At 38.1% G+C, this 12,894-nt stretch overlaps 1 protein-coding gene across 1 annotated transcript in view; it reads left to right on the top strand.

Annotated features, from left to right (window-relative positions):
- Positions 1 to 12,894, top strand: part of CUL5 (cullin 5) — an 88,115-nt gene that overhangs the window by 32,806 nt on the left and 42,415 nt on the right. The window contains exons 3-7 of the mRNA XM_040631260.1: positions 1,626 to 1,725; positions 8,939 to 9,115; positions 10,889 to 11,030; positions 12,414 to 12,559; positions 12,643 to 12,723. Of these exons, the coding sequence (XP_040487194.1) occupies positions 1,626 to 1,725; positions 8,939 to 9,115; positions 10,889 to 11,030; positions 12,414 to 12,559; positions 12,643 to 12,723 (646 nt within the window). The remainder of the gene's footprint in view (positions 1 to 1,625; positions 1,726 to 8,938; positions 9,116 to 10,888; positions 11,031 to 12,413; positions 12,560 to 12,642; positions 12,724 to 12,894) is intronic.

Here is a 12,894-nt window from a genome sequence, read left to right as displayed (position 1 = left end):
ACGTAGGGTATTACCATAATCCATTCCTCAGGTATAATATAAAATTTTTCAAAATGTGTGTGAAGATTGACCAGGAGACTTGAGGAGGTCTTTTGTGTGATGATGAGTAATACTGTGTTTTGAATAAGAGTGTATTGAGAGCATGCTTTCCTGATGTAGCAACACTTAGGAGTAACTGGAGGTTGATAAAAGGGGGTGGAGAAGTGCTAAATCAATCAGAAGTTTAACTCTTTCGGGTGAGATTAATCCCGCATTCTTCACCACACCATTCCTTCTTGCCTTATGAGAGTCAAGCCACATTTTAACCCTTCTGACGTGTATACCCAGCAGTACTTCCATGGACAAGGATACCAGGGTAGTCCTCTTTCGGGGTGGCCTCTGACTCCTCTGAGGCATGACTTTTGCCCAAAAACTCCCAACAGCGTTACCATACTTTCTTAGAACTGCCTGACAGCCTAAGGCCTAAGGCTCTTGGTACTTAGCCATCCTTTCTGTTCTTCCCTACAGGGAGCAGACTGGTTTTGGAGGTTTTACGTTTAGAGCTACTATGATGTATAATTTGTTTCAGAGACTCACTTTGGCTACTGTTTGTGGAATGGTTAGTTTGGAGAGTTGCAGGGGTAAATTTGGGGAAATGGTTTTCTGAGTGTTCCGGGGCCCACCTGCCGGTTTCAGCGTGTGCTGGCCATGTGGCCCCAGCTCCACCGTATACTATCTTTGCAATCTTGGGAATGTTCCTTAACCTTTATTTGCCTCAGTCTCCCCATCTGTAAAATGGTGATAAAAATAGTACTACCTTCAGAGTAGCAGTGAAGGTTAAGTGAATTAAAACAGCTTAGAATAGTACATTGTTATTCAGCAAATATTTGTGTTTGCTGTATGCTAGGCAGTGAGCTAGATACCACTCTAAGCTCAAAGCTAAATTTAACAGGTGACAAAAGCAAGTTCAAATTAATGATATGCAGACAGAACTTTGAATTACAGTGATGTCCCTGAGAATCTGGACATAAAACAAACGATTTGGCCATTGTTATAATGTTACAATTCTGGAGATCTCTTATTTTGATTTCTTTGGCTTTTTTTAATAGCAGGGGCTCCATTCGTTACTAAATGAGTCGCTGGGGAACATTTTGTTTTTGTTTTGTTTGTTTTGTTTTTTAAATAAAGGAGATACAGTGGTAATTCATGTGTAAATAGGATGACTCTATGGGGGAAGCTGAGAGATTTGCTGGTATTTAAATGACTAAATTTTTTTTAAAGAGATGGAATAGTTTACGTGTATTGTGGTGAAAGATTAAAACAGTTCATACTTTACATGAGAAAAAAAATTGATAATGGTTAACCATGGGATGTGGGATTTAAAGATGGGAGCAGGCTTTTATAATTAAAGATAAGCAGTGACTAGCAGAGATTTAAGGAGGAAAACAATGACAAAGAAAGCAAAATGAAAGTAGAAAAAATGTGTGTGTTCGATAACTTACAGAGAACTCGTGGTTCTTAGGGATGGATTTATCCACCCTCAGCTGGGAGTAGCACGGTCCTCAGAACTGTATTCATGCAGAACTTGATGTGAGTTTTGTCTTTGTCCTAGTGTTCATGTTTGTTTACCTGCTTTATTTTTACAGGGATGTGCATGCAGTCTGTCTCTGGGATGATAAAGGTCCAGCAAAAATTCATCAGGCTTTAAAAGAAGATATTCTTGAGTTTATCAAGCAAGCACAGGCAGTAAGTTCCATATCTTTAGATTATTTTAAGATTTAGAGAATATCATATTTTCCGATGTAGGACTTCTAGAAATAATCTTAAAATATCCCATTGACTTTTGACATTTATTGATTAATTTTTTTTAAAGTTTGTTTATTTAAGCAATCTCTACACCCAACGTGGGGCTGTAGCCCACGACCCCAAGATCAGGAGCTGCGCACTTTACTGACTGGGCCAGCCAGGCGTCCCATGTTGATTAAATTTTTTAATGAGATGATTGTTATTGGTCGTTTATTCCCCCTCAGTAACATTTTTGTTAAGACAGTACATCATTATCCTCAATTAAAAGATGCTGTACAGAATTCAGTTTTTTATACGTTCTTTAGAAGTCCCCACCATTTTTTTTTTTTTTTGCTGCATGTCAGTACACAAGAATCGATTTTTTTTTCCTCACAATTAATACCTCTTCTTAAGCTGAGAGTAATTTTCTTCAATTCCAGATACTACTTCAGCTGCACTGTCCTTTATTGCTGCTGCTGAGCTGAAATTCACTTGGGTTGATAATATGTATAAGTGTTTAATATTACTAAAATGAAGACAGAGCTCATTTAGACATTAGGTCAATTATGCAAGAGTTAGTTTTGTTTTGTCTTTACTAACACCTTTGTTTTTTGGGAATAGTTAGTGCAGAGATAAGGTATTACTTTGAATCAACTCTTAACACTGAATTTTTTTTCTGTTCTATAAAATGAAGTTAGAAAACAACAGAGCTAGAATTTTTTATTCTTTAGGTGAATTTTTATGTCAGTATCTCAAACATTAGTCAAAGTAGTCTATTAGAAATTTTGTTAAATACTAATAGCTTAACAGTTCAAAATCAAAAATGGTCTTTTTCTATATATGACTTAAAGAAAGATGTTGACGTCAAGTACCTGATTGTTATATATTTAATTCTGCTACTAGCCACCACCATGATGTTAAAAGATTCATGTCACATGGGGTATTACTTACAAAATGAAATGTTTTGATATCACCGTTAATTCTGTCATCTTGATTTTTTAAAAAGATTTTATTATTAGAGAGAGGGAGGAAGGGGAGAGAGACAGTCGGGGTGGGGGAGAGAATGAGAGAATCTCAAGCAGACTGCTGAGTGCAAAGCCCGACCCGGGTCCATCTCAGGACCCTGAGATCATGATCCAAACTGAAACCAAGAGTCAGACGCTCAACTGACTGGGCCACCCAGATGCCTCCTGATAAATGATTTTTTTAAAAGTATAGTTTTGGGGTGCTTGGGTGGCTCAGTTGGGTAAGCATCTGCCTTTGGCTCAGGTCATGATCCCTGGGTTCTGGGATGGAGGCTCCCTGCTCAGTGGGAAGTCTGTTTGTCCCTCTGCCCTCCCCCACTTATGCTCTCTCGCACATGCGCTCTCTCTCTCTCAGATAAATGAAAAATTAAAAAATATATATATAGTTTTATAGGAAATTCTCTTTTAATGAATATAAACGATATTTTCAGGCTTTGCTTATATAAGTAAATACTTCAGTATCACACTTGAATCACAATTATACTTTTCCAGAACTCATTTAGAAATAATGCATTGGAAAGCATATCAGCTTTCCTGTTTATGACTTTCAGTGAAAATATAAATTATGTTTATTTCAAATTGATGGAGCTTTAGTCTTTAGTTTCTGGAAATGGGCTCCTGAAGAATCATCTTAGATATTGTTAACAAATGTTAAAAAATACACTTCACACTAGAAAACAAAAGTATGTGTTTCACTGTAACATGACTCAGTAAAGTCTGGAGGGTAGACTTTAGCAAGACCCTGAGGATGAGGTTTAGTGTCACTAATTCAGAGTGCTTAAACGGTAGGAATAGTAATGCCAGATATGCCTATATGCTTTCTCAACTTTTTTTTTTTTTTTTAAAGATTTTATTTATTTGACAGCAAGAGCACGCGTGGGGCTGGGGGGAGGGTGGCAGAAAGAGAGGAGAAGCAGGTTCCCCGTGAGCAAGGAGCCCGACACAGGGCTTGATCCCAGGACTCCGGGATCATGACTTGAGCTGAGGGCAGATGCTCAACGACTGAGCCACCCAGACACCTTGATTTCTAAACTTTTAAGAAAATTTAGCTTTGTGAGTTATTTTACTAGTCAGTTATTAGACTAATTGAGCTTATCTGGTTAGGGAGGACCAAATCTCTTAAACAGGAGAGATTGTTTCCATATGCATTAAGATGTTTATAGCATTATTTGAAATGACGAAATGGAAAGTAAAAGATAAATGTACAATGCTTGGCAGGTTATGAGGGTATTTAATTTTGTTTTGTTTTAAATTAATGTAAGTGTTCTTTTTTGCTTATAATTCTGTATAGCAATTTGGGCTAGGCTTACCTGATTTCTCCTAAGCTTATTAATGTGCCAGCAGGTAGCTGGTGGCTTTGCTGGGACTGGATGATCCAAGAGCGCTTTTCTCACATACTTGGTAATTGGTGCTGGCTTCCACCTGGCATTTCTCCCTCAGGTGGTTTCCCATTCTGGGGGAACCCAGCTTTTGAGGTGATGGTGGAATCTTCAGGACCTCCTCAGATCTTGGTTCAGAAGTCTCACGGTGGGGGCGCCTGGGTGGCGCAGTCGTTAAGCGTCTGCCTTCAGCTCAGGTCGTGATCCCGGCGTTATGGGATCGAGCCCCACATCAGGCTCCTCCGCTATGAGCCTGCTTCTTCCTCTCCCACTCCCCCTGCTTGTGTTCCCTCTCTCGCTGGCTGTGTCTATCTCTGTCAAATAAATAAATAAAATCTTTAAAAAAAAAAAAAAGAAGTCTCACGGTGTTACATCTGCATTCTGTTGGTCAAAACAAGTCACAGGACCAGCCCAAACCACTAGTGCAGAAATACACTCTGCCATCTTTTAAAAAATTGAGATATAATATACATACCAGAAAATTTACCCTCTTAAAGTACAAGGTTTAGTGGGTTTTAGTATATTCATAAAGTTGTGCAACTATCATCCACTCATTCTAGAACATTTTCATCACCCTAAAAAGAAGCTCTGTACCCATTAGGAGTTAATCCCCCATAACCCACTCCCCACAAACGCTGGCAACCACTCATCTTCTTTGTTTCCGTGCATTTGTTTGCTGCGTGCATTTCCTGGAAATGAAATCCTGCAATATGTGGCCTTTAATGACTGGCTTCTTTTGTTGATAATAATGTTTTCAAGGTTCAACTACACTGTAGTATTTATCTGTGTTGCATTTCTTTTTATGGCTGAATAGTATTCCATCGTATGACTATACAACATTTTTTTTTAAGTCTATTCATCATTGGTGGACATTTGGGTTGTTACTACTTTTTGTCTGTTTTGAGTAATGCTGCTATGAACATTTGTGTGTAAGTAGTTTTTTTTAAATTGAGTTATAATTGACATAATATTAGTTTTAGGTGAACAACATAATGATTTGATGTTTGTATATATTATGAAATGATCACCACAATAAGTCTAGTTAACATCCATCACCACACATAGTTACAGAATTTTTTTTCTTGTGATGAGAACTTTTAAAATCTCTTACCAACTTTCTGATATTCAGTACAGTATTGTTAACTGTTATTGCTACCCATATGCTACATTACTTCTTCCTCAGTCTTATTTATTTTATAATTGGAAATTTGTACCTTTTGACTCTTTTGCCCATTTGTGCCCCACCCAGCACTCCCTGCCTCTTGTAACTACCAGTCTGTTCTTTGTATCAGTGAGTTTGGGTGTTTTTGTTTTTGTTTTAAATTCCACATGTAAGTGAAATCATATTTATCTTTTGCTGTCTTATTTCACTTAGCGTAATGCCCTCAAGATATATCTTTGTTATTGCAAATGGCAGATTTCATTTTTTTTCTAATGGTTGAGTTCATTGTATATATATATACCACATTTTCTTTATCTTATTCATCTATCAATCGATACTTAGGTTGTTTCCATATCTTGGCTATTGTAAATAATGCTGCAGTGTACCTGAGAGTACATATGTCTTTTTGAGTTAGTATTTTGTTTTCTTTGCATAAATACCCAGGTGGGGAATTGCGGATCATATGGTAGTTCTGTTTTTAATTTTTCGAGTAACCTCCATACTGTTTTCCACAGCGGCTGCAGCATTTTACGTCCCACCAGCAGTGCGCAGGGTTTCCCTCTTCACGGCATCCTGGCCAACACTTGTTCTTTCTTCCTTCTCGGTACGAGCCATTCTGACAGGTGTGAGGCGATGGCTCACGTGGGTTTGGTTTGCATTTCCTTGGCGATGAGTGAGGTTGAGCACCTTTTCGTGTGTCTGTTGGCCACATCTGTGTGTCTTCTTTGGAAAACGTCTGCGTAGATCTTCTGCCCGTTTTTCAGTGGGATTGTTTATTTTTTGCTATTGAGTTGTAGGAGTTCTTTGTCTGTTTTGGGTGTTAGCTCCTCGTCAGATCGGTGACGTGCGGTGATTTGCTCCCGTTACAAGGTTGTCTTTTCATTGTGTCCGTGGTTCCTTTGCTGTGCCACAGTCCTGTAGTTTGAGGTGGTCCACTTGTTTATTTTTGCTTTTGTTGCTTTTGGTGTCACATTCAAAAAAATCACCAAGGCCTATGTTAAGGAACTCACCTAAGCCTGTGTTTTCTTCTAGGAGTTCTATGGTTTCAGGTCTCAGGTTCAAGTCTTTAATCCATTTTGAGTTAATTTTTGCATATTGTGCAGGATAGCGGTGCGGTTTTGTTCTTTTGCACGCGGCTGTCCAGTTTTCCCAGCGCCATTTATTGAAGAGACTGTCCTCCCCATTGTATATTCTTGGCTCCTTGGTTGTGAACTAGCTGACTGTATACGTGTGGGTTAGTTTCTGGGCTCTGTGTTCTGTCCCGCTGATCTCTGTGTCTGTTCTGATGCCAGCACCACACCGTTTTGGTGATGACAGAGCTCTGTAACATAGTTGGACGTCAGGAAGGTGATGCCTCCAGCTTTGTTGTTCTTTCTTAAGATTGCTTGGACCGTTCTGGGTCTTTTGTGGTTCTCTACAAGTTGTAGGACTGGTGGTTCTTTTTCTGTGGAAAATGCCATTGGACTTTTGATAGAGATTGCATTGAGTTTGTATGGTTCTGGTAGTGTGGACATTTTAATGCTATTATTCTTCCATTCTGTGAGCACCGAATATCTTTCCATTTATTTGTGTCTTCTGTTTGTTTCATCTGTGTCTTAGAGTTTTCAGTGTACCGTTCTTTCACCTCCTTGGTTGAGTTTTTTTGTAGGTATTCTTGGGATCTATCCCAGAGATACAAGGTTGGTTAGTTCAACATCCACAAGCGAATCTTTGTGAACCACTACGTTAACAATATGAAGTATAAAAATCTTATGATCATCTCAAATAGATGTAGAAAAAGCATTTGACAAAATGCAACATCTGTTTATGATAAAAACTCTTAAAAAGTGGGTATAAAGGGAATGTACCTCAACATAATAAAGGCAATATATGACAAACCCACAGTCACTCAATGTAGAAAATCACACTCAATGTAGAAAAGCTAAAAGCTTTTCCTGTAGGATCAGGAACGGGACAAGAATGTGAACTCTCACCACTTTGATGAGGCATAGTACTGGAATAGCAGTCAGACAAGAAAAAGAATTAAAAGGCATCCAAGTCAAAAAGGAAGATTTAAAAAAAAAACAAACCCGTCACTCTTTGCAGATAACATAATATAGAGAAAACCATGAAGATTCCACCAAAAAACTGTCGGAACAGACAAATTTAGTAAAGACGCATGATACAAAATCAATGTACAAACGTCTGTTGAATTTCTTTACACTTAAACTATCAGAGAAATTTAAAAAACAATCCCATTTATAGTTGCATCAAAAAGAATAAAATATGGGCACCTGGCTAGCTCAGTCAGTTAAGCGTCTGCCTTTGGCTTCGGTCATGATCCCAGGGTCCTGGGATGGAGCCCCGCATTGGGCTCCCTGCTCAGCAGGGAGTCTGCTTCTTCCTCTCCCTCTGCCCCTCCCCCCAACTTGTACTCTTGTTTTCTCTTTCAAATAAATAAATAAAATCTTTAAGGAAAAAAAAGAAGAATTGCATGCTCTACCAACTGAGCCAGCCAGGGGCCCCAGTCCTTAGTATTTCTCTGTTATCAGTTGTAATGTCTTCTATTTTATTTCTGATATTGTTTGAGTCCTCTCTTTTTTTCTTGGTGACTGTGCACAGGTTTGTTATGAACTTTTTTTGGGACATAGATATTTATGGCAGCATTTTTCGTGATAGCCAGTGGGTGGAAATAACCCAGATGTCCATCAGTGGACAAAATAGATAAACATAATGTGGTATATCTATAAAATGGTATAGAGTTCAGCCATAAAAGGAATAAAGTATTGATATATCCTAGGACTTGGGGGTCCCTTGAAACTGTTAAATGAAAGAAGTCAATTATTAATGTCTGCGTATTATAGGGGCACCTGGGTGGCTCAGTTGATTAAGCTTCTGATTCTTGATTTCAGCTCAGGTCTTGATCTCAGGGTCATGAATTCAGGCCCTGCATTGGGGGTGCTGGGTGGCTCAGTCAGGTGGACTGAGTCCATCTCTTGGTCTCACATAGGGTTGTGATCTCGGGGTGGTAAGATCGAGCCCTGGGTAGGGCTCTGCATGAAGCATATGGTTGGCTTGGTATTCTCTCTCTTCCTCTGCCCCTCCCCTTCTTGTGCACGTGTTCCCTCCTTCCCTCCCTTGCGTGCGCTCTTTGTCTCTCAAAAACAAATAAATCAATAAAACGTTTAAAAAAAAAAAGTCTACATATTACATGTTTCCTTTCATATGGAAATCTGGAACAAGCAAGTATGTAGACACTGAAAGTAAATTAGTGGCTGCTTACGGCTGGACAAGGGATGGATGGGAGTGATAGTTAGGGAAGGCCAAAAAAGTGATGGCTTAAGGATATAGGGTTTTAGGGTTTTTTCACTGAAATATAGTTGACGTAAAACATTTTATTAGTTTCATGTATACGTTATGATTTTACATATGTACCAACATTGCCACAGTAAGTATTTGTGAAAATGTTTTTATTTTTCTTGGATATATACATGTTTTAATTTCTCTTAGATATAATATAGTTTGTACGATAAATAAAATATTTTATATTTATAGCATGAATGTGGTCTGTTATTCTTTCAAACACCTACCTGTATTTATTTCAAATTCGTACGATTCTTTTTTTTCAGCGAGTACTGAGCCATCAAGATGATACAGCTTTGTTAAAAGCATACATTGTTGAATGGCGAAAATTCTTTACACAGTGCGATATTTTACCGAAGCCTTTTTGTCAGTTGGAGATTACTTTAATGGGTAAACAGGGCAGCAATAAAAAATCAACTGTAGAAGACAGTATTGTTCGAAAAGTAAGTTAATTGTTGCATTTTTTACCCTAATAGTGCTCAGAAAGAGGGTGATTTTACAACTTTAGAAAGTAATTCAGATTTTAAGTGGGTTTTTCTACTTGATGTATAAATTCCTTTTCGACTCTTGCTGGGTTTTACTGAATACTACTAACTTTGTTCCATCCACGTTTAGCTGCACTTCTCTTTCTTTATGTCATGTGGTGTTAAGTTGTGGATCTGTGTCCTCAGACTTTACTCCCTTAATTTCTCCTTTTCCTGGTTTTATCTTCAGTATTCTATTTCCTACTTTGTATTTCCTTTAAATTACTTTTTTCCTCTTTCAAAAATCTCTTGTTAGGTTACCTTCTTGTATCTTTGTGTTTAATTGTGGCTAAACTGTTGTTATCTACATGATATTCTTTTTACTTGATTCCAGTTATCATGAACTCATTATGTACTGTGTTCATTTTCATATTTTTGCATAGTTTCTAGTTAGAAGCTCTGTGTCCAGTAATCCCTCGTGATTTAATGTAAAGAACTCAGCTTTGAAAGTGGAATTCCTGGTTTTCTTTTCAACTCTTCAATCAGTAATGACCTAAACTCTCTGTCCTCATTTCTCATATGTATTTCTGCTTCTGAGAATCAAGTGAAAACATAGATTTGAAAAGAAAAAAAGTGAAAAGTGCCTCTTGGACTTTAAGCAACTTGCTCCTTGCTGTGATGGTTATAGCAACAAAGTCAGGCATTCAAATAGTGGCATAGGCATTCCTGCCCCTTCCCAGCTCTAAACTTTGTGCTGATGTGGACAGGGATGCCATGAATTTAGACACCCAGTGGTTCTCCAGTAGTAGAAATAACTGTAGTGTGAGAAATTATCCCCTTCCCCCCCAAAAGAAAAAGAGAAATACTTCTAGATGCTTTTTAATTTGCAGTTTCATAATCTTGTCCTCTCTTGTTTTTCTGTTATTCTTTCAATTTATACCATTCCCTACTGATTACAGGAATCAGCATCATTTAATGATTAAGAGCCTAGATTCTGGGACCATACCTGTTGGAGTCACATCCCAGTGTTGCCATTTATGAGCTGTATAAGTGTGGGGAAGCTAGCTTTCCTCTCAGTGCCCCAGATTGTACATTTCTAAAAAGGGAGATAACAGTACTGATTTATTGGTTTTGAGGATTAAATGAGTTACTTGTGAAAAGCACTTAGAGCCATGCTGGGTGTGTAGTGAATGTCGCATACCTGCTCTTGTTATTATTGATGCTGGTGCTGTTGTCGTTAATACATTTTCTGTATCTGACACAGTTTCTTGGAATGATGATACATATGGCTGTGTATATAACATTGCCGTCATTTAAGTGGAACATCTGTCAGGTGCATTTGTGTGTTTTTTTTAAAGGTCCAGTATCACACAGGTTTTCATTTGGTGCTTTTTGCATTTATTGTGTGTTTATACAAACATGTATATGAGCATTCCAAACACCAGTATTGCTGAAATTTAACCTTGTATTTATAGGAGAGGATAACCTTTAACATGTATTGTTATATTTAATTTTTACAACAATCACTTGAAATTTGTATTATTATTTGTACTATTTTACAGATGGGAAATCCAGTAAATAAGTTAACATTTAACCAAACTTAAACACACTCATTCCCTGAAGTATTCAAGTGAATATAGGCCTAAGAATTTGATTTCCTTTTTTAGTATTTCTAGTTAAAATTTTTTGTGTGTCTGTAGGATACCTGGTATATGAATAATTGAGATGACTGCATATTTCTTTTTTTCCTAGCTCATGCTTGATACATGGAATGAGTCCATCTTTTCAAATATAAAAAACAGACTCCAGGACAGTGCGATGAAGCTGGTACATGCAGAAAGACTAGGAGAAGCTTTTGATTCTCAGCTGGTCATTGGAGTAAGAGAGTCCTATGGTATGTTCTGAACTTTTATGATCATAATTTTTTTCTGGAAATTCTGCGACCGTTGCAGAATATAGTACCATCGGAGTTATGTGTGCTATGCAATAGTCATGTCTACTTTTGGTGCCAGGTGCTTTGAAGAGCCCACAGAAGGTAGTAAATCTCTTCAAGGAAATACGGGAAAAAGGTCTATATTCCTGTGATTAATATTGGTTTTCTCCATCTCATTCAGTTCTTGGCTGGTGAATCCTTTCAGTGACCTAAATTAGAGAAATGTAGATTTGAATCGATAGCTCAGAAAAGGTGGTAACTGGTTTTGTCCTGTTTTCAGAAAGTATGTTTATTCCATGTACACATTCCTCTCTGAACTTTTCAGTGTCTGACCATGATACTCTGGTTTGTTCTTTAAATCAGATAACACTGTTTTCTCTGAGAATGCTCCTCCTCCCGCTTTACTTGTCGCTCATCCGCATCCTGTTTGCTGGCGGAGGCCTTCCCTGATTCCCAGACTAGGTCAGGTCCCTCTCACATGGCTTCATAGTCCCGGTGCCTCCCTCTCATCACTTTAGTTCACTGTGTGGTTGACACCGTTTCTTTACTGAACGTAGAACGTGGGCACTAAGAATGCCTCGGTAAGAATTTTTTGTATTAATGAACCTTCAGCTGTCTTCGATTGGCTCTCTCTGTTGCCCCCATATTTCTTTAGGTATCAAAGTCTTTAGGCTTTCATTACCCATGCTGTTGAAATTTATTCCTTCTTATTTCAACTACTACCAGTTTATACTGTGTAAACTCTGCTTCTGGACTTTTGAAACAGTCTTCTTACAGTGATCTTAGCACTATCATTTAACCCACATACTGTTCACAAGGTGAACTTTTAAGTACAATTTTGTTATTATTTTTCTTGGCATTTGGTGGTACACCATGCTCAAATCAGGGAGCTGAGGCTCTCCACAGCTACGCCTAACTTCCCATTCTGCCTTGTTTTCTATTAACCTTACAGTCCACTCAGACAACCTGGTCATTTTACCTTGACTTGGCCTTGTGACTTCTTCCCAATATTTACTTCCTTTACTAGCTTCCGTGTAAATTCTAGTTTTTCTTTAGACTCACCTCAAATCCCATCTCGGCTGTGAATGGTTTCTTGACCATCTAGTTGGAAGTCATTCTCTTTCCTATTCAGAAATACAATAGACCATGTTGTCTGTACTGTTTGTCACTTGAGTGCTTTATGTGTTACCTACAGAGAAGGATTTTGTCTCGCATAATTATGTTCTCCTGAGCGTTGTCATAGTCCCTTGCACATAATGACTCCTCACTATTTATTTCATTTTTTGTACTCGAAATACTGGTTTAAAGTGTAATTAGAGTAAAATTTTATTTTCTGTTTTTCAGTTAACCTTTGTTCTAATCCCGAGGATAAGCTTCAAATTTATAGGGACAATTTTGAGAAGGCATACTTGGATTCAACAGAGAGATTTTATAGAACACAGGCACCCTCGTATTTACAACAAAATGGTGTACAGAATTATATGAAATATGTAAGTCAGAACTGAGTCTGTGTGATCATTTGAGCTGTTCTCTTGATATTCTTAAAAATGATTGCTATTTTGCTTCTGGGCAGGCAGATGCTAAATTAAAAGAAGAAGAAAAACGAGCACTACGTTACTTAGAAACAAGACGGGAATGTAACTCTGTTGAAGCAGTAAGTAACTGTGTGATCGTGTATTCTTTGAGATTATTTCAAGTAGTTGCCCAGGGATGGCAAATATGTGATGCGAGTATTCTTACTCATCCTTCTCACGTCTCTGACCAGCATGACTAATGCGTTTAGTACCCTTGTCCCGGTGCCCGAGCACAGCTGCAGAAGGCCCCT

The sequence above is a fragment of the Ursus maritimus genome, unplaced genomic scaffold (assembly GCF_017311325.1).
Source record: "Ursus maritimus isolate PB19 unplaced genomic scaffold, ASM1731132v1 scaffold_16, whole genome shotgun sequence".
NCBI classification, from domain to species: domain Eukaryota; kingdom Metazoa; phylum Chordata; class Mammalia; order Carnivora; family Ursidae; genus Ursus; species Ursus maritimus.
The sequence above is the reverse complement of the archived record's forward strand: the minus strand, read 5'-3'. Positions and strand labels throughout refer to the sequence as shown.